This window comes from Apodemus sylvaticus, chromosome 23, assembly GCF_947179515.1.
Source record: "Apodemus sylvaticus chromosome 23, mApoSyl1.1, whole genome shotgun sequence".
Classification (NCBI taxonomy): domain Eukaryota; kingdom Metazoa; phylum Chordata; class Mammalia; order Rodentia; family Muridae; genus Apodemus; species Apodemus sylvaticus.
The window spans coordinates 39183095-39204046 of NC_067494.1; the positions used below are offsets into that span (position 1 = coordinate 39183095).

At 48.1% G+C, this 20952-nt stretch overlaps 1 protein-coding gene across 1 annotated transcript in view; it reads left to right on the top strand.

Annotated features, from left to right (window-relative positions):
* The window catches only part of Arid1b (AT-rich interaction domain 1B), a 337801-nt gene that overhangs the window by 41899 nt on the left and 274950 nt on the right, over positions 1–20952 (top strand). Inside the window, exon 2 of the mRNA XM_052169726.1 lies at positions 3074–3268. Within this exon, the coding sequence (XP_052025686.1) occupies positions 3074–3268 (195 nt within the window). The remainder of the gene's footprint in view (positions 1–3073; positions 3269–20952) is intronic.

The following is a 20952-nucleotide window of genomic DNA, read 5'->3' on the forward strand; positions in this document are numbered from 1 at the left end:
GCACGTGAGGACCAACCCGGCCCTTGTCTTCCCTGGGAGAGTCTTGGTTTTCATTGTTGTTTTGGTTGCTTTATAGAGCTAGCAGTGAGGAGCCGGGCAGGGGCTGGGGTACCGCATTCCGTGCTTTAATGTCGAAGTCAGCAGGTGCTCAGAGGGATGAGTACCTGATGCTAAGAGGTAAGGGAGAAGGGTGAAATTAGATGAGGTGCCTTGTGTGAGTAGGTCTGAGTGTCCGCACATAGCGTCTCCGAGCCGAGCCCATGGCTGCCTTCAAGGTGGAGATAACTCTAGCTCACCTTCTTGACTTTGTGAGTCTTGGGGTTAAGCTAACTGCATTTTATCTAGGACCAAGTTGCTGGGACAGACGCTACAGAACAGTCTCCTTCACTGCTGGGCAGCAGTGCCCGGTGCTGGCACCCGAGGGCTGGGAGTCTGCATTCTGCACCCTGTGCCAGTTCAACCCCTCGCTTCCATCATGGCATGGCCTAGGCATGCTGTAGAGGGAGGGGAGGATTCCTCCTGTGGGAGCACCGTCTGATCAGTGAGGACACAGGCCTGCAGAGCCCTGCTGATGGGCCTCCAACCTGGTGGCCAGCACACAGCCTCTCTCTCTCTCTGGGCCACCATTCCTTCGGCTGATTTGGAAATTACCATCTCAACCATCGAAGAGAGTTCTGTTTTATCTTGGAAAGAAAATCTGGGGAAGAATTACACCCTGCTTTCACAAGTGTACATTGTAATGTAAATACTCTGAGGCAATGCTTAGTTCCAGATCTCCTGCTGCCGCAGACAGCGTGTGAGTGTGTGTGTGTGTGTGTGTGTGTGTGTGTGTGCAGCCGAGGCTGTGGAGGAGCCATGTGCTGACTGAGGACAACCATATGCTGTTGCTCATTTCCATTTATTTTAGGGCCAAAGTTCTTGGGAGGTGAAAGTAATAGTTTAAATCCCCAATCTGCGAATATGCAGGGATAGATATTCCCGGCTCCCCTGTGTTCCACAGTCGGCCCATTGTTGAGGGATGGTGTCTCTGACTAAGGCCAGGTGTGTCCCGCAGTGTTCCTACCTGGAGCTGGTGCTTTCTGCTGGCCTGTCACACAGGCAGTGTGTCAGCCGCCCGCATGCCTGCATCCTGGCGCTGGGGCATGATGTCTCTCCCCACAGTCATGGCAGCCCACCCTCTGCCTGCAGTGCAGTGCACACCAGGTGACCCAAAAGGAGAACTGACCACCTGCAGCCCTGCAGAGCGAGGAGGAGGGAGGAGCGAGATGGAGGGAGATGGAGGGAGATGGAGGGAGAGGGAAGGAGGAGGCGGCCCCCACGCCTCCCTCTGCCACTGCTTGTAGTGTTTACCGCAGCTCCTCCCTCTACCCCCACCATTATGCCTCAGTGCTGGCAGTGTGACTTTTTTTGCAGAGTTCAGCAGACACCTGTCCCAGCCAAATGTTGGTCCAGGCTTCCCACCTTCCCGTGTGGCCTGCTGGGCCCTGTTGGCTGCTTGGCTGCTCCATGAGGTCGCCTCCTCTTCGATAACAGTATGCTTCCTGGGATTTTGACTGCAGTTCCCGACACTCTGGTTTCTTTGTGGTCCATGTTTTCCCCTTCTGCCTAAATGGCGGTGCTCCCTTATTCTTTGACCCATCATTCTCTCTGTTCCCTCTCCCCTCTCCTTTCAAACTCTGTTCACACTTAACACTCGTGATCCTCTTCCTCAGTCTCCTAGGCCAGGATACTCACCATGTGCCTTCTACCTGGATAAAGTTAATGGCTTTACTTGCCATGCCATCTCACGTTTATTGAGCGTTTACTTTGTGCCACTTTGTGTGGCCTTTCATGTCATGTAACTGTTGGTTCCCAGTCTTGCCTCCACTGCATTTTCTTCAACCTGTGTCTAACCCCTGTCATTTGTCACATTGTGGATTCCAAGTCTGTGTGTGTGCTTGGAGTCTGTCCTCGTGGCCTCTTGTCCTCTGCCCAGTCAGGACCTCTGTCTCACCTGCCCAGTGCGGCAACTGGCCCTGCTTTCAGCCACTTCCTGGGGGAGTGGTCCTGACAGGTGGCTCTGATGACAGCACCCAGGGGTTTTCAGAAGAGGCAGCCTGAGAGGGCCTCTCTAAGTCCTATTCAGAACCCCAGCCTCCTGCGTGGTCCAAAGCCCAGGGGCTTCCATGTCCTGTGGCGCTCCCGGCACTTTATTTTCTGAAGTTGGAACTTTGTGCCATCTCTCACTCCGGGAGCCTGCCTTCCACTTAGTCTGCACATCTTCCTGAGGGCCCGCATGTTCTCACTGCCTGTGCTCTGGAAGCCTGGCACACAGTAGGTATTAGCCTGGCACACAGTAGGTATCCACACTTGATTTGGGGATCTGTTGGTGAATGTTGTGATCTGTGGCCTTCCTTTGGTGAGGGGTTTTCCATCACAGCTCTGCTGCTTTGATGAGCCCAGGCTGTGAAGGCCCTGCCTGAAGCTCGGGCCTACGTCTCTTGGTCTAGCGGTCTCACTGGTGGCCTTGGCCTGAGGCTCAAGGACTGACTCACCAGACCAAAAATAAAATTCGGCGTCTAGCTTTGAACTGCTGTGTGGTGTGATGTTTACTGGCTGGTGACTCACAACCCGGGACTTATTGCTGCGCACTCATTATCTTTGGAGAGTTTTGTCTAAAAACATTTTACATTAACTAAAATTCTTCCTTTTACTTCAGTGAATACCCAGGGGCACAAAGGCTTCATTAAGACTTGGAGACTTGGGTCTAAAAGGTCATTTTTAGATGACAGAGTTCTAGGATGCTTTGAATCACAATCATGTTGTTTTCTATGTTTTTTAGGATTTTTAGATACTTAGGGTATAGAATTTTTCCTTACAGTGTTTATTCCAGATTGTCTTAATTTTAAAATCCTATCTGAAAGTTAGTAAAATAAAAAAGTATTTTTCCCTTAGTATTCTGGGTTTTTATTTTTGGAATTATGGTCTTTAATCTCAACATTTAGATAGATGTGTTATGTGCATATATTAAAACACAAAGGTTGTATTTGCTATAAGCAATAGCTAATAAATTTGCTTCTGTGTTTCTTCACAGGGCAGTCCGATGGACCCCATGGTGATGAAGAGACCTCAGTTGTACGGGATGGGCACTCACCCCCACTCGCAGCCGCAGCAGAGCAGTCCGTACCCAGGAGGCTCCTACGGTCCCCCAGGTGCACAGCGCTATCCCCTTGGCATGCAGGGCCGGGCTCCAGGGGCCCTGGGAGGCCTGCAGTACCCACAGCAGCAGGTTAGTGTTGGCCTTTCTCTCTGCCTTCCAGTGCTTTGGTTTTTCTCTGTTGATTTCTACCTGTTACTGGTATTGAGAGAACCTGCAAGTGTTTCTGTGATATCCCCTTTTTTCTTTTATTACAGATGGAAAGTAGAACTTGCAATAAAATAGATCACTTCTTTCCTTCCTTCCTTCCTTCCTTCCTTCCTTCCTTCCTTCCTTCCTTCCTTCCTTCCTTCCTTCCTTCCTTCCTTCCTTTCCTTCCTTCCTTCCTTCCTTCCTTCCTTCCTTCCTTCCTTCCTTCCTTCCTTCCTTCCTTCTTTCCTTTCCTTTTTCCTTTTTCCTTTTTCCTTTCCTTTCCTACTTGCAACAAAGTAGACAAAGCTCCCACTTGGTGGGAGGCAGTGTTGCTCTTCCCAGTGACCTTGGCTTTCATTCCATGGTCTGCCCTCAGTTGCTGACCTGTGGAAGGACTTCTTCAGGTGAAATTTCCAGTCATTCAAAGTTTTATTGTTGATGTTTGAGTTAATCTGGTTGTTAGCCCAGGCTGCCCTCAAACTTACTCTCCCAGTGGGGGGATTATGGGTCTGTGCCTCCAGCCTGGGTTAGAAGGGGCCCAGAAAGTCACTTTGCATTGATTGTGGCATGTTCTAGAAAAGGTTTCAGGATTTCTTTTTTGTTTTGTTTTGTTTTGTTTTTGTTTTAGATTTTGTTTTTTTCGAGACAGGGTTTCTCTGTGTAGCCCTGGCTGTCCTGGAACTCACTCTGTAGACCAGGCTGGCCTCGAACTCAGAATCCACCTGCCTCTGCCTCCCAGAGTGCTGGGATTACAGGCGTGCGCCACCACTGCCTGGCTAAGGTTTCAGTATTTCATTTGTGAATTTGCTTAGTTGTCTTGGATGAGAGAGGCCTTTCCTGCTCTTAAGCAGAAAGCTCCATCTTTTTCTTCCCTCCAGGATCAAGTGGCTTTAGCCATTCCCTATCCCAGCTTGTAGCAGCCCAGGCCCAGGCCTGCCTGGCTCCTGACATGTCCTAAGACTGGCCAGAGGAGGTCCGGGCCCGGGAAGCACACAGTTAGATCCAGCCTTGTCAAGGTATTTAGTGACTTGGAACACGAAAGGCTATTTATATCCTGCACAGCATGCCTGGCATCCCCAGAAGCGTGGGGCTAGTGGGGCAAGCGTTTACTGCCTCCAGACTGGACTGCTGCTCCGAGAGCCGTGGCCGTCATTAGTAGCCCTTTCTCACAGGAAACCCTTCTCTGGATTTTAGAGAAACTCTTCCTTGAGGAAACAAGTCTGACAGGACTCTTGTCCTTTTGAAAGTCTATTTAGTAGTTGGAGCTGTCAGCTGTAGTTGAGTATTGTCTGTCCTCATCCCGCAGTCACAGGGAAGGATGGAATTAGGTCATTAGGTCAGCCCTTCAGCACTAGCCTGGATCCTCAGGCTGCTCTTAGTACATTATTGGCAACCTCCCTCCACAATGTCAAAAGACAGCTCTGAGTGCAGGATCAATCTGCTTCCTATTACCCCAGGTTACCCCTTTATCTGTCAGTCTTTCTTCAGAGTTGAAGCAGCCGATTGTGTGTGTGTGTGTGTGTGTATTAATGAGTAAGAAGGCAACAGCTCTCGCTGTCCCCACACATGACAGGAGCCTTGTATTGTTCATGCCGCCTTCCTCTCTGTGAAGAGGAAGAACACCACACCCCTACTTCTCCCCCCTCCCACCCCTCCAACCCCCCCCCTCGTGGCAGGTTGCAGAAGGCCTCCCCATACTTGCAGTCCATAGGATGGGGTGAAAAGTTCTGTCTGCTATGGAGGGACGAGGCAGGGAGAGCAGTGCAGCGGTGCACAGGGATTCCTGTGCCCTTGGCTTCCAGCCAGCTTTCCCGTGAGTCCTTGATGTGAGGTTGTGCTCTCTTCCCTAAGGAAGTTCAGGGCTTGTTAGTTTTAGACTGTGGCCTAGTTTGCCACACTAGAGTGAGAGCCAAATATAGGAAGTGTGTGAAGAATGGCTAGCAAGGAAATTTCTTTTATTTCCTCCTCAAGTGTGTAGGGCGAAAAATAGATCTGCAGTAAAATATAATCTAAGTTTTCTTGGCTTGTTGGCTTTATGTAGTCCCGTGACCCTTGCACACTTATTTGAAAGGACAAGTTGTTGATTACCCATCAAGCTTTGCAGCAGATGGCTTCTGTGTGATTTTTAAAAACATTAGTAATTGTGAGTGTGAGTGTCTGTATATATACATACGCGTGTGTCACAGCATGTGTGTGAAAGTTGCAGGATGGCCGTGTGACTGCTTCTGTCCGTGCAGCATGTGGGTTGCAGGGCTGAACTTACTTCGTTGGGCTTTTTGGCAAGCAGTCGGCCCACTGGACTGTCTCTCCTGCCCTCAGCACGTTTTTAAAGTAAGATTTCAGCTCAGGTATTTACTGCTAACTAAAAAGAAATATCCAACTCAGGTGCATAAATATTTCTGATGATGGAAAAAAATGGTGTCTGTTCTGGCTGCAGAGATCTCATGCTTCACGTGAAGTCGGTCACAGCCAGGCCTGTAATCGACTGCGTGCTAACTTTTCATTCACTGCAAGACGGCCTTGTCGCATTTTGAAATTTCAAATAGTTTGGGATAGTTTTTATTTTTTTATTATTTTTGTTTTTTGGTTTTTTGAGACAGGGTTTCTCTGTGTAGCCCTGGCTGTCCTGGAACTCAGTCTGTAGACCAGGCTGGCCTCGAACTCAGAAATCCGCCTGCCTCTGCTTCCCAAGTGCTGGGAATACAGGAGTGCGCCACCACGTCTGGCTGGAATAGATTTCTTTTTGAATGCTTGCTAATATTGTAAAGGAGATAAGGCTTCAGGTATTGATGTTTTCCTCCCTGTCTGGGGCTGTGCATTGAGTACTGAGCCCCAGAGGCACAGCCTCCTCCAGCACACACAGTATTTCGAATGGTTCTTATAGGTACAAAGGAGAGGAACTAGTAAAGGTATTGAGAAATAGTTGTTAGATCACACGTGCACATACATACACATGCACACACATAGACATACATGAGCACACATACACATACACTCACACTCACACACACACACACACACACACATACACACACACACACCCCTTTAGGCTGTGTGTACATGTGCACTTACTTTCATGTGCCCCTTTAGGAAAGGTTTCTAACCTGGCTTTAATCTCCCAGTATAGTAGAGTAGTCTTGACCCCCTGACCCTCCTGTCTCTACCTCGTAAATGCTGGGATGCGCATGCCACTACCCTGGGCTTTTGGTCTGTTTTGATTTTTCCCCCCTCCGATCTGGCAGTTCTAAGTGTGTCTCCAGCAAGCTGCAGACACTGTGACTGGCTGTTCATCTGCCATCTTCTCCAAGGATTAATGTACCTGGCTGAGCCTTGTAGTTGTGTAGGGACAGCAGCTTCCGTTCTTCAGAGGAGAAGGTGAACGATAATTAGGACACTGAGTGTTTGTTGAGTGGCCGTCACCACCTAGGCATGGCTTTGCTTTGGATGCCTTCCAGAGCTTTCTGTGTTTGGCTTGTGAACCTCTAATGAGCTGAATCCAGTTCATTTAGCAGTGCTCATATATTTCTGCAGAGGATTAAAATGCAGGAATTCAACTTTGTAAATTGAGTTGCCCACTTCCCAGCTGAGTGGTAAGTTGTCTTTGGCTTCGGGGTCATGGTTTGATTCCTGGCTGGCACTCTGCTCCTGGGCTAGGAATTTTAAATGAGGATTCTGTTAGAACTATAGTGCTTGACCTGAACGTCACTGGCTAGGACCGGCACTCACCTTTTGTCTCTCCGTCAGGAGGACTGGCCACACTGGTTGGCCAGTGTTAGTATTAAACCCAGTGGCTCTTGTGTTGTGTGGTGGTTGTTTAGTTTTGAAATGTACCTGTGCCTGACTTACTGAAGCACGGCCTGGTGATAGCATGCTGCTTTACTCTTGACTGACTGTAACTGACTGGTTTGCGGTCTTCCCTCACTTGCTTCTCTCCCACGTCACCAGGCAGATACATCCCTAAACAGGTCAGCTTTGTGTGGTCCTTGGAAAAACAAGCGCACCTGTTTGGTTTTGTATTGAGTTGAGGGGAAATGAATTTAATCTGCTTCTGTGGAGAATGTTCTGCCTCCAGGCTTTGGAACAACCCTGAGGGTCCACAGAGGAGGCACGCTGGTGGTCCATGCAGCACAGAACCAACCAGAAGCACAGCTTTATGCTCGGCACACGCTGACCGAGATTTTCAGGGTTTGTTTTCGGCTTTGTTTTTTCACTCAAGAAACTAGGGTGTTCTTTGCTGGATCAGGCATGAGGCTTAGCAGAGGTCTTGTTTCAGGTTTTGCAGATTCTGTACTCGTAAATGTATGTGGACTGTTGGCAGCTCACTCTCAGAGATTTTAATGTAAAGTAAGTAACAGTGATCAAGAACAATGGCCGCAGATGCTGAGCTTTCCTTGGGACACCTTCAGCTGCTCCCTCCCAGGCCTGGGGCTCATGGTTTACGTCTCAGCTGTCCTTACTGTGCTGCGAATTTGGGACCAGGACCCTGGTCAGTATACAGCTGGGCAGACGGAAAGAATTAGACATTTGAGGGAACGTTTTTAGTTTAGTGGGTTTTGTTTTTTCTTTTGAGACTATGTCTTGCCAACTGGGCCTGACTGGCGTGGAACCCAGAGATCATGTCCTCCTGTCTCCCACATGCTGTGACTAAAGGCCTGTGCCCCCACACTCGGCATATGAGTATTTTATGAGAACTCATAACTTTTTTAGTTTTTACAAAGTATCTGCATTGTGAAGACCTTACAAGCAAAATGTGGGATATGATCAGTGTTTTGGAAGTAGTCAAATTTAGTAGAAGTTAGTAACTTTTGTTCAGGTGTTTTATCTGAACATATCAATTTGAATGGAGATAAAAACTGAATTAAAAATGGATTCTTCTGCAGATGACTTAAAATGAAGTGAACACTAATCTGTGTTTGTTTGCCATCTCCTTTCTGGCCACATCTCTCTCGCTGCATGTTTATTTCAGAGCAGAAGCGGTTTTTGTTGGCACCATCTTTGCAGCCAAAATGCATCTTGAAGTACACAGTAGATATTTCTAAAAAGGAAACAAACAGTGCAATTGTTTGGCAAAAAGAAACCTTTTCTTGGTTGTTATTAAGGCAGCTGAGCAGTTGCCAAGATCCTTACCTGTGTTGCTGTATTTTTGGTATAGTCTAGAAAATAATTTTGTGTGTATACTTAAAAGTCATAATTTCAAGAGAAGACTTGTTCAAACAACGCTTCCAGATGTGTTCTTGTGAAATGCTTGTTTCCGGCTCTCTCCATTGTAAGCCTGAAAAGGTTCCGTGCTTTTGGTTGACTCTGTGCTGCTCAGCTGTCCTGTTTTTGAGGGGTGTGTCTAAGTGATGGAGAAGACTTGACTTGGGGCAGTGTGGAGGAATCGGCGCTGGGTATGTCTTCAGAATCTTAAGAGGTTTTGGTAGTTTCATATCTGCTACAAATATCCCCATATGTCTGTATGCATGCCAGCTCATGCACTGGCTTATAAAACATTTGTGTGACATTTTCCTATAATGTGTTCTCTATGCTGAACATAGTTTATGTGCATACAGATATGTATATGTAATCCCACAACTACAGAAGATGAAGACAAGTGTTTTGGCCATTACAGCTATGAAACGCTGTGGGGTTTATTGGCTCTGTGGTTCATGGTGTTTTATGTCGTTGTCCTGTGTGCCCACTGACTGGAGCCAAGCAGCCTGGCTTTGCGGATGAGATGCTGGGACGTTTCTTGCTGATTGGACACCTGAGTAATAATGGCTTTCATGGTCTTGGTTGCCTCTGTTGTTCATGCAGTGAACACGCAGGTATCTGAGTTTTATCAACAAGACTCATTTACAGAGCACACGTCTGCTTGCTTGAGAGAGCAGGTGCCCCCAGTGCGGATGCCAGAGTGTCCTGTGGATGCAGTTTCCTACTAAGGAAATGGGTCTGAAGGAATGTGTAGATCAAATAATTCATATTTACTTCCTAAAATGTAAACTCCTGGGACTTGTTTCTTGTGTTGTAGTTAGATTGAAACACATTTGACACAGTGTGACATTGTCACAAAGCTTGAATCAGAATAGCCTGCTGGGAGTCCGTGCAGATTTTCAAATCCTTCCTTTTCCCTGAAGTAAGGCGGGTGAGCTTTAATGAGAACTGTTAGGCGTTCCTCTCTTACTCGGTTTGGAAGCTACCTTGGCATTTGTTCTTCAGAGAGCGTTTACAGTGTCCTTGCTATGCTGCAGGTGTAATGTCCTACCTGCTCTCTGCTGTGGTGAATACTGTTTTCCTTCACATATGATTTCTACTGTGTTTTATATAAGGAAACTCCCAACTCAAGATACCCGCCACATTTTCCTATTATAGTTTTATTTTTTTAATTATGTTCTTTCTGACCAAAGTGGAAGCTTTGAGAAATGACTTACTGATTTTTATTTCATGTGCATTGATCGGTGTTCTGCCTGCATGTGACTGTATGAGGCGTCAGGTCCCCTGCACTGGGAGGTGCAGGCTGTTGTGAGCCACCATGTCGGCTGGGAATTGAACCAGGGTCCTCTGGAAGGACTGAGGCGCTCTTAACCGTGGAGCCATCTTTTCATCACCTATAGTATCATTTTATTTTTAAAAGGATTTATGTATGTATGTATGTATGTATGTATTTATTTAATGTATATGAGTACACTGTGGCTGTCTTCAGACACACCAGAAGAGTTCATCAGATTCCATTACAGATGGTTGTGAGCCAGCATATGGTTGCTGGGATTTGAACTCAGGACTTCTGAAAGAGCAGTCAGTGCTCTTAACTGCTGAGCCATCTCTCCAGCCCTATAGTTTTATTTACAATGCATATAAATCATAAGTGATTATTTCAGGTAGCACCAGAATCACTTTAATATATTTTAATAAATTTCATTTACTTGCTATCACCCTCAAACCCAGTATGACATATTTATGTAAAATTTTTAGCCACAGTTGACCTCAGTAAAATCAATCAACCACATTCTTCCATTGTTTCCTGAAAATAGAAACAAAAACAAATAAAAACCCAAACCAAATCCCCAGAGGATTAACTGAAAGAGAAGTGAGTGTGGCGTTGGGTCAGGTGGCTCTTCCGCTCTGCTGTGCTCTGATTGGTGCCCCAAGGGCCGCTGGGAGGCCTGTGTTGGCGCCATATGGCCAGGCAGCCCAGCCCTGTGGTTCTGAGTTCCTCCTGGGATGTTCTTGAATAGCTGCATGTGAGAGCTCAAGCACTTCCAGGCTTGTTGGATAGACTAAGTCAGAATGTCACCCACCCTAGAGGACTGAAATTGGCTCAGAATCAGTAGCCGGGGCAACACAGTCCTCGCCAGTGAATTAGCCTGCTTATGATGATAGAAGCCCCTAGACCCCAGTGTGTTTATGTGCATGATTAAGGGCGTTGGGCCACCACGTTTCCTGGTGTGGCTTTTGCCTTTGAAGTCCCAGCAAGCTGATAACCCTTGACTGCAGTGTGAGGTTTTAGTCTGCTCATTTAATAGTACTTGGTATCTTGGGAGGATGGCTTGACAAATTGTGTGATGTAACAGCTGCCCTCAACAGGTCAGGAGTTCTTTCTAAATCCTAAGGAGTGGTAGTAGCACAGCAGCATCTGAGGTGACTTGTTTTCTGAATGCTTGCTCTGTGTTAGATGGAAGGCACTCAGTGTCCTTCTGAGTATGTAGAAAACTGTCAGGCTAACACACTTTACTTAGAGTTGCCGAAGAAGCAAGGAGAGAGAGAGAGAGACCCTTGGTTTCTCAGTGATTCAGAAAGTAAGCCTATCCGGTAAGACACCAAGGTAACTTGTTTATTTCGAACTGTCGCCTTGTTCTTCTTTAACCCCAGGAACTCCGTAGTGCGAATCTTGTATCTTACCTAAAGGTTTAAAAGAAGACTTGTCCTTTTTTATAGGAATAGCTAGTCAGTTAAATTCTTAATGGCAGTTTCATTATTTTATGTGTAATAAACTACAGATATTTGCTCTTACAGACTTGAAAAATCACCTTAAAAGTTAATTTTGTGGTTGTGAGTAAAATTAAGAAAGTGCTTCTCTTCCCTCCCTCCTTCCCTCCATCTCTGTGTATGTGACAGAGAGACAGAGACTGATGCTGAGAGAGACAGAGACTGATGCTGAGAGACACAGAGACTGATGCTGAGAGACACAGAGACTGATAGCTGTCGGGTGGGGGACTGGAGAGAGAAGTCACTGAGATGCCTCCCTAGAGTCAGGAGTCCTGTAGAATCCAGACTTCCTTGGGCCTTGAAAAGAACTAACTCTGTGGAGGTATTAGAAATTTGTGGAAGTTCTAGAGCTCAGCTATGTATGTGAGAATTGTATATACATATGTAACAGAGATTCTTTACATACTTTAAAGTAGTTCTGTACCAAATTTGGGTTACTAGATATATAAGAAAGTGGAAGCTAGCCAGCTTCTCAGTTTCTATGGAGAAATGTGTAGAAAACAGACTGTAGCACACACAACTAGCCAAATTCATCTTTCTGTATTGGTATCGACTCAGTGAAGGAACATTAATTACTGAACCAATGAGCCAATCAGCTAGCCAAACAGCCAGTCAACAAAACAAACAAACTACCCAACCATCGCTCCATCCCCCCATCCATCCCTCTATCCCTCTATCCGCCCACCCACCCACCCATCCATCCATCCACCCATCCATCTAGTCAGCTAGCCAACCAGCCATCCTATCAACTGATCATCTAAGCAGTCTACTAGCCATCCAGCCAGTCAACCAACCAACTAACCAATCAGCTAATCAGCCAGCCAAACAACCAGCCAACCCACCCACCCACCAACCAACCAACCAACCAACCAACCAGCCAGCCAGCCAGCCAGCCAGCCAGCCAGCCAGCCAATCTCAGTCAGTCAGTCAGTCAGTCAGTCAGCCAGCCAGCCAGCCAGCCAGCCAATCTCAGTCAGTCAGTCAGTCAGTCAGTCAGTCAGTCAGTCAGTCAGTCTGTCAGTCTGTCAGTCTGTCAGTCAGTCAGTCAGTCAGTCAGTCAGTCAGCCAGCCAGCCAGCCAGCCAGCCAGCCAGCCAACTAACCAACCAACTAACCATCCAGGCAGTCAACCAACTAATCAACTAGCCAACCCCGACTAGTCAGTCCTCCAGCCAGTGGAATTGACTCTTTAGGTTTGTCAAGGGCTATAATCCAGGACAGCTTTCATCAAAGAGCAAACATTCCAAACAAAGCCATACTAGTAACAGAATGTGCAAATGTCGGAATTAAATTAGAAATCTGTCTTTGGTGAGGTAATTACATCTTGCTTTGCTGGTGACGGCAAAAGTAGCTCCCCTGGACAGCTGTGATGCCCAGTTCCTAGAAGTCTGGGAGTATGTCCTGGAAGGTGTACTCCTGTCCAGATGTACCTCAGGAAAGACAGACAGGTGTCCAGAGAGCAGGCCTTTATGCAGTGGCTTTTTGAAGATGGATAGTGAGGGTTGAACATTCCAGAATTGTGAGTTTCATCCTAATTGGTTTTAGGAATACCTGGGGAGAAGGGTAGGAGCCAACCATTGCTGGCACGCGGCTCCGTGCCTCTCTAAAAGGGCCGCTAGAACAGGCCCGTCCTTCGGCTCACGGATCGCCTCGCCATCCTGGGCTTACTCTTGGGCATTGCAACAGTCGCCTCACCTGTCATACATGTCTCTGCCTTCTGGCTTCATGGGGAGAAAAGGATTTATTTTCTCAACTTCTTAAGTGTTCTGTTTGTCATAGGTTAGGGAGACAGATGGTGGGATTTTCTTCCCAGGAACTGGCCAAATTTTGAGTAATGGGAGAGAAAAGGAAAGGGAAGAATTTCCTCATAAAAATCTCTGGGTCGCTGAGGAGAGCGGGCAGTTCACTCAGAGGCTTGTTGACGTCTTCCAGATTGACTTCCTCAGTAACAAAGAGCAGGGGCAATGACCCGGTGACGCCACTGCTCTCAGTCTCCATGATTTCAGATACACCGTGGCACCCTTTGGGTGGTTCTGAGACATACTGGGATGTTCTCCTACCACAGACCTGCAAGCAGGAGGGCAGTGAAGCGGAGCAGGGGTGGAGAGGCAGGGCCTGCCTTCTCAGGATCGCACTCTGAGGAGGACATCTCCCATGCTGCTGAAAACCACCCGGGTTTGAAAATCATCAGCTCACAGCGTGAGGGAGACAGAATCAGGACGTGACGTATCTGCTGGCCTCAGGGCAGGTGGTGCACTGGTTCTGGTTGTGGAGGCAGTTTCTTGGTTCTGGAGAGTTAAAAAATGATCAGTTTTTCCTTTCCCAGCCTCAGCTCCGGAATGATGACTCCAAGACTAATTCTTTATTATTATATGCCTCCTATTAGCTTTGGCTCATTCCCTGACTAGCTTGTAACTTACTTAACCCATTCAGACTATGCGATGGCTACCACTTGGTTAGTTACCTCTCCTCAGTCTCTCCTCAGTCCTGCTCTCTTCTTTCTTTATGCCTTCCTCAGCATCCCAGGGTCTCCTTGAATTTCCCTTATGCTATCCTGAGTTTAGCTCCTCCCTGGTTTATGACTGTCTCTCTACTGCTCTCTTCAGATGTCTCTATCTCAAGTCTCCCTGAGTTCATCTACTTTCTGGTTTACTTCCTTCTCCAGCCATCTCCTCCATGGTCTCTTGAATCTCTCTTTATAGTCTCATTCTTTCTTAGAATCCTTCTTCCTGCTGGATGTCCCACCTCCTACTTCCTGCCTCAGCTCATTGGCCATCAGCTTTGTTATTGACAGGTGATGCTTATAAGAGATTCTACACTGGAGCTTTGTAAGAACACAGAATGGCTTTGAACAATTGCAAAGTTTCTTTCTTTCAGAAGATTTATTTTATTATTTATTCCTGTGTGTGCACTTGAGTGTGTGTATAGAGGTCAGAAGGATACCCTTAGAGGAAGGTGGATACCCTGGAGCTGGAGTCACAGGCCCAGGCGAGCTGCCCACCGTGGGTGACGGGAACTGAATGCTCCCATCCGCTGGGACAGCAGCAGTCACTTTTAACCACCAGGCCATCTTTACTTTGGCAAAAGCTTCTAGTGTGAATGTTTCTCTGTTGTCTTCACCTCCTGTGCTTGCCCTAATGACAGCCTTGTCCATCAGTTGCCCAGGCACACAGGACGGTTATCTCTGCTGTTCTGTCTGGTAGATGAGCCCTGACAGGGCACTTCAGAACGCTTTCTCTCTTTCTTTTTTCTTTTTTTTCTTTTATTCTTTTTTTTCTTTTTTTTTTTTTTTTAAGTTTTTTGTTTTTTCCGAGACAGGGTTTCTCTGTATAGCCCTGGCTGTCCTGGAACTCACTCTGCAGACCAGGCTGGCCTCAAACTCAGAAATCCGCCTGCCTCTGCCTCCCAGAGTGCTGGGATTACAGGGGTGTGCCACCACTGCCTGGCTTCAGAACACTTTCAAGACAAGCATAGATTTGCACCATTCAGGTTCTGATCAGTGGACTATCTGGCCCACTGTTAAATGGTTCTGGCTCTGGTTCTGGCTCTGATATAGATCATGGGGAAGCCGCAGTCCTGAGCGTGCAAATACAGTGGTCTCCATGTGCTCGTTAGGAGAGTGTCAGGACCCTGTGCTTGTCCATTTGACACTGCATTGAGACTAGGGATGCTGCTACCCTACGTTATGGCTGTTCATGTTTCTAGAATCTTCTCTGGCCGCAGCTGTATCACGTACGTACGTAGGGGCAGATGGTTAGAGAGTCTGGAAAATGGACAGTGGCAGAACTGGAGGTGCCTCACGTGTCATGGAAACTCAAGCCGTCCTTTTCACCGTAGCCATTTGCCGTGTGTATTGAGGAAGACTCTTGGATGGTTCAGATGCCATTTCAACAGTGAACTGCCGCTGTCAGGTTTGCTGCCAGAGCGTTCCTTAATGCTGGAGAAGTGTTCTGCATGGGGTGGGAGAGCAGGGCTGGGAAATGGGCTCAGCAGTTCACACCCGTGTCTGCAGCTTACGGGTTCTTCTTCTTAGAAGACACTGTCTTCACGTGCTTTATGGGGCAGAGAAGCTCTGTGGGGCTTAACCGTCAGGAAGAGTGTACTGCAGACCTGGGTGGGACTGTTCTTCTGCAGTGTCCGTCTGTTTCCTAATGCAGAAGTTAAGCTTACCCCAGGTGTGTGGCTTAGGTCGCTTCCCTCTCTCTCTCCCTCCCTCCCTCCCCCCCACCTCCACAGGTTTTTCTGTATAGCCCAGGCTGTACTGGAACTAGCTCTGTAGACCAGGATGACTGCCCCTGCCTCCTTCCTCCTAGGATTAAGGCATTAAGTGGCTTTCCTAAAGTCATCTCTGTGCTTTTGTTCCAGTGGATGGCCTTTGAAGGGCTTCCAGGAATTCAGTGGATTAGTCCATTCTTGTCATTGTCCCCTTTATAGCCCTGGCCTTTATCATTGTTGTGTTTTCCTTTTAGTGTAAGTAAGCCGAACTGTTGTCCCTAGCTGTCTGAGTGCTGGTCTCTGTCTGGTCTCCTGCTAAGTACTTCCACACTGCTCTTCCTTAGTCCTTCTGTGTATTTTTTTTTTTTTGCATAGTTAATGGTAGCTAATATTTACCAAGTGTGTGGTCTATCTGGATCAACACTGGTTTGGGATAGCCCATTCAGTCCTCATGGCCTTCAGAGAAGGGAAGCCATCCTTACCTTGATGATGAGGAAGGAAACCAAGAGAGCAAGGTTAGTGAGCTGTCCCAGTTCCCACCCGTGCTGCACAGCCAGTTCCCACCCGTGCTGCTCCAGTTTCCACCTGTGCTGCACAGCCAGTTCCCACCCGTGCTGCACAGCCAGTTCCCACCCGTGCTGCATAGCCAGTTCCTACCCGTGCTGCCCCAGTTCCCACCCATGCTGCACAGCAGAGCGGGGGGCTGGCCGGGGCAGTAGCCAGTGTGCATTTGTGATTTTACGAAACTGAGGATTTCTCAGCACCAGGCGTTCCCTTGAATATTTAAAGAACTGATAAAAATCAAAGAAGGTTCCTTTTGACTTTGAGCACTAGTTTTGTGGAAAGCCTTTTGTGATGGTTAGCACCTAGAAGGCTGTGGGTGTGGAGATGGTCAGGGTGTGCCCTGCTCCCACAGATGCTCGGTTCCCAGCACCCTCATCAGGCATTCACAGAGCTGGTGGCTGCAGCCCCACAGCATCTGGCAGCCCGGGCCTCTGCAGGCACCCACACTCAGGTGAGCACATGCAATTAAAAAGAAGAAGAACTCTTTCTGAGGAAGAGAGAGGAAACTGAGCGCTGCTCATTGTGCTCTCTGGAGAGTGTTTTGAGATGAACTCCATGTAACCTAAAGTAATCCATTCAAGAGCACATTCCGACATTTTCAGTGCTGGGTGGCTAACGGTCCCACCGCGGCTCCTCCCCCACTTCAGAAAGGGGACTTTAGCATTGGCCTTTTCATTTCCTGGGGTAATAAATACCTGGGCACCTGGCTGAGCCTTTTCTTGTCTCTGAGACTGAGTGTTGGCTCAGAGTTCTACATGTGCAAAGTAGGGACTTGTGCTCCCCTGGCAGAGTGTCTCCCTGAGGTCTGGGGCCCAGAGGGTCTCAGTGTCAGAGAAGGCTGTTTGCTCTTGCAGTGGGCAGTCCCAAGGTGGGGATGCTCCCCTCCCTCCCTCCCTCCCTCCCTCCCTCCCTCCCATGCCTTGGCTGGCCTTGCTTTGTGTGCTCCAGCACTGTCCTGGCATATCTCTCCTCTTTCCTATCCCTCCCTCCCTCCCTCCCTCCCTCCCTCCCTCCCTCCCTCTCTCCCTCCCTCCCTCCATCTATCCATCCATCCATCCCTCCCTCCCTCCTTCTCTCCTTCCCTCCCTCCCTCCTTTTCTCCCTCCCTCCCTCCCTCCCTCCCTCCATCCATCCATCCCTCCCTCCCTCCCTCCCTCCACCCATCCATCCACCAATCAACCATCCATCTCTCCCTCCATCCCTCCCTCCATCCACCCATCATCCATCCATCCACCCCTCCACCCACATACTTACATCCTCCCATCCACCCATCATTCATCCACCCACCCACCCATCCATCATCTATCTATCTATCTATCTATCTATCTATCTATCTATCTATCTATCTATCTATCTTGTGGAGGTCAGAGGCCATGTGTGGGAGTTGCTTCTTTCCTTCCAGCACATATGTTGGGGATCAGATTTGGTGGCAGATTTCAGAGCCATGTCACAGTGCACAGCGGGCCACCCCCCCTTATCTTTTTGAAGACCATGCTTCTTTCCCAGTTTGTGCTTGGAGTAGAGAAATCAATTATTTGATTTATTTACACATGTGATTCCCTGTATAAACAGTTCAACTGTAAGATGAATGTACTTACTTTAACATGTGGGTTGAATGTGTGTGGTGTGATGTCCCAACAGTCACTGGGAATCCCAAGAGGACCGTGACCAGGTGCTTGCTGCTGAGGACCTCAGAAGGGAGACCTTGAAGGGTTGAGGCAAAGAATGAGAGAAATGACCGTGAGCACAGTGTGGTCCTGCCCTCCCGCTGAGAGGCCTAACCTTGGGGAGGTATTAGCTTGAGTGTGGGAAGGTGGGCCCTCCTTCTGTCTCCTGTTACCACTGATACGTTGTTGTTATTTTTGGTTCATTAGATTGATAAAAACTGAGGTCTTTGATGGCTTGTAAAAACTGAGGTCTTTGATGGCTTGTTAACGTGGTTGTCACCAGATATTTCTTGGTAATGTGGAGGCGCTGCAAATACCCTTGGAGGGACAGACCTGCACCTAGGCACGGGTGCAGTGTGCCGGTGCTGGGTGGGGCTTGGTGAGTGTGCCTGGGGAGCCGCTACTAGCTACTACATGCGGCCACTACCTAGTCTGAGTTCCTTCCACAAGCCTTTAAAAGCACTCTCTCTCTCTCTCTCTCTCTCTCTCCCCCTCCCTCCCCCTCCCCCCTCTCTCCCCCCTCATGGAATGTACAGACATCTGCGCAGGTTTATACATCTAGCCCCACCCCCACCCCCCACCCCATGTTCCCCTTTCTTTTGTGTCCAGGTCTGGTGCTTTCCTGCATCAGGTCAGAGAGTAAGCCGGGGTGAAATCATCTAAAATTGATCTAAATAAGTCAGTTGAATAAATAAGGTTAAATTTATTCAATTTGTTTTTTTAAGAGGAGATACTGTCCTTCCACATTTAGAGGCAGCGCTAGGTTCCAGAGTAGAGAAAATCCCATCTCCGCAGATCAGAAATGCACGTCCGTTAAAATTGTTTTCCTCAGAGGACATTTCAAAAGCAACACGTGGCTTCTATTAACCTCATTTTCTTCCACCTGAGAAGTTATGTTAAACTGGGCCTGTGTTGGAGAGCCATACTGCCTTTATTGCAGTTAAGCAGACTCCTACTTAATGTTACAGTATTCGCTGTCTCACATTCGCCAGTGGGATCCTGACAGAAATCTAAAGCAATCATCCAGAGAGTGCTGTCAGTGCTCTCAAGTTTGGGCTGGCGTTTTGAATGAGGTAAATGTTGTGGAAATATACAAAGAAGCTACAGTGTAAGGGAAAACCTGTTTTTTTGCCACAAAGTTCCCTTTCTTCTTCCTGTTGCCTTTTCTGCCTTTTTTTTTTCACGTACTCCAGCCATCAGTGTCCACTGAGCCCAACACCTGTGTAGGACTCAAGGGCCGTCAGTGTGTTGCCCATGTGTAGCTTTCTGATTTGCTGGCCCTGATAATAGCGTCATCACTTAACTGTGACAGACACAGGCACCGGCGGCAGCCCAGCTCCCAGCCCCTTGAGTGTGGTGGGCCAGTCAGTGGACAGAGCATGGAGAACATTTCTCAAGGTCACGGGCGAGCATTTGCTCCTTCCTGCAGGACCTGAGGGCTGCTCTCTGGACTTCGGAATCCAGAATTTCATGTTACAGTCTGTTGCAGCATTGACACCTCCATTATTTTAGTTTCTTCTGGTATGATCAAGTGTAGTGGACTTTTACTCGGACATGAGGCCCCAGACAATGCTGGCATCCTCCAGTCCTCTTTCCTGTGTGTAGAGCCTGCCGTGTCTGAGTAGGTGAGGCTCCCTTCTTAGTTTCTTAAGTCTTTTACCTGCTGAGCGCCATGCATGGGTTTTGCGTGTCCCTGTTTTGGGGGCACATCCCTGGAGAAGCTTCTTTGAAAGGTGTGGTGGTGGGGATGAGTGTCCCCAGTGTCAGAAAGGTGCTTTTTCCTGTCACTTGTTGTTCGTGGCTTTGTTGAGCAGATAGATATGGAGGTGGGAAATTAATTTTCCCTGAAGTCTCCATCTCCCCTGCCTGCGCGCCTTCGGGCTTCTGCTGTGCCGTCCGTCCCTGCCACCTCCTTCGGCCGTTGCCTCCTTTCTTCCTTCTCAGGAGACTTCAGATGTGTTTTATTCCCTGACTTCTAAAGTGATGAGAATTGGAGTTTGTCTTTTCCCGCTTGTTTTTCTAGAATCATCTAATGTTAACCTGTGTTTGTCTGTGTGTGTGTGTGGGGGGGGGGCTGTTGGTGGGCAGGTGAGCGAGTATTTTCCTTGATAACGTCAGCATCATAGTTTTCTTTGTTACCACCCTTTGGAAGATTTATTAACCCTGGATTAACTCTTTACTTTCAAATTATTTTGTCCTTCATCTGTTTATCTTTTCCCCCCCATTTCTTGGCGGATATTGTTAAGTTCCCCACCATCCTGTTAGGTGCTATATTTACCCCAACCCCCCCAGTTTTACTATGTACAGACTTGTTTTTCTTCACAAACTTTTCTGATATCATCATTTCAGGAAGACCAGCAGTTCATCTGCATTTACACACCTTTAGAAACCATGTGACTGTAAGGTTCTAGTTTCAAAGAGAAAGTTCTGTGTCCTTGGATGGCCAGATGCCCTGGTGGGCCAGATGACTGAGTGGGAATTGAGCCATTTTCTTTGAAGCCCCTCTCCTGTGGTCTGCATGCTTCTCCCACAAACGGGGGGGGGGGGGGAGTGGGGGGGGGGTTGGGGGGGTGCCGCGCCCCCCCCCCCCACATTGCTCTCTGAGAGAGCGTCTGCTCTGGCCCTCCCACCACGCCTGTTTTAATTTGGTCTGTTTTCCATGAGCTCCTCCCCTGCTGGCCCCTCCAGATGGCAGTCCCCTGACTGAGGTGAGGACAGGGAAGGGGCTCTGAGTTCCTCCTTGCAGGTCTTTTTGTCCTGCTCCCGCCACCCTCTGAGTCCTGGGTCTTTGGGGTTTTGTGCTTTAATTAGCTTGCTTCTTATCCTCTCACCTAGAACAAATTAAAACATTAATTATCACTTGTCTCTCTGCTTTTCTCCTTCCAAAAATTCTTTGACCTCTTGTCTGCCGCTACCTCCGCTCCTGTTTTCTCTGCTCTCACAGATTTAGATTTTTGCCTCTTCACTGTTCCTTCCAAGGGGGGTCCTCTCATGGTTATAAGCAGGAGCCTTGATCTGTTTATGGAAACCCGCAGAGATATTTTTAGTAAGAGCCACTCTTACAAACTGTTGTCTACATGTTTGGGTTTCAGTGTGCCACCTGGTAACACTGACTCTTCGAGCGGCTCCAGACTGTGTACATTAAGAGCGGAGGTGATTCCAGGAGATAAGCATCTGCTGGGGGCTCTGCTTGGCCGGGCCATGGCCTTGGGGA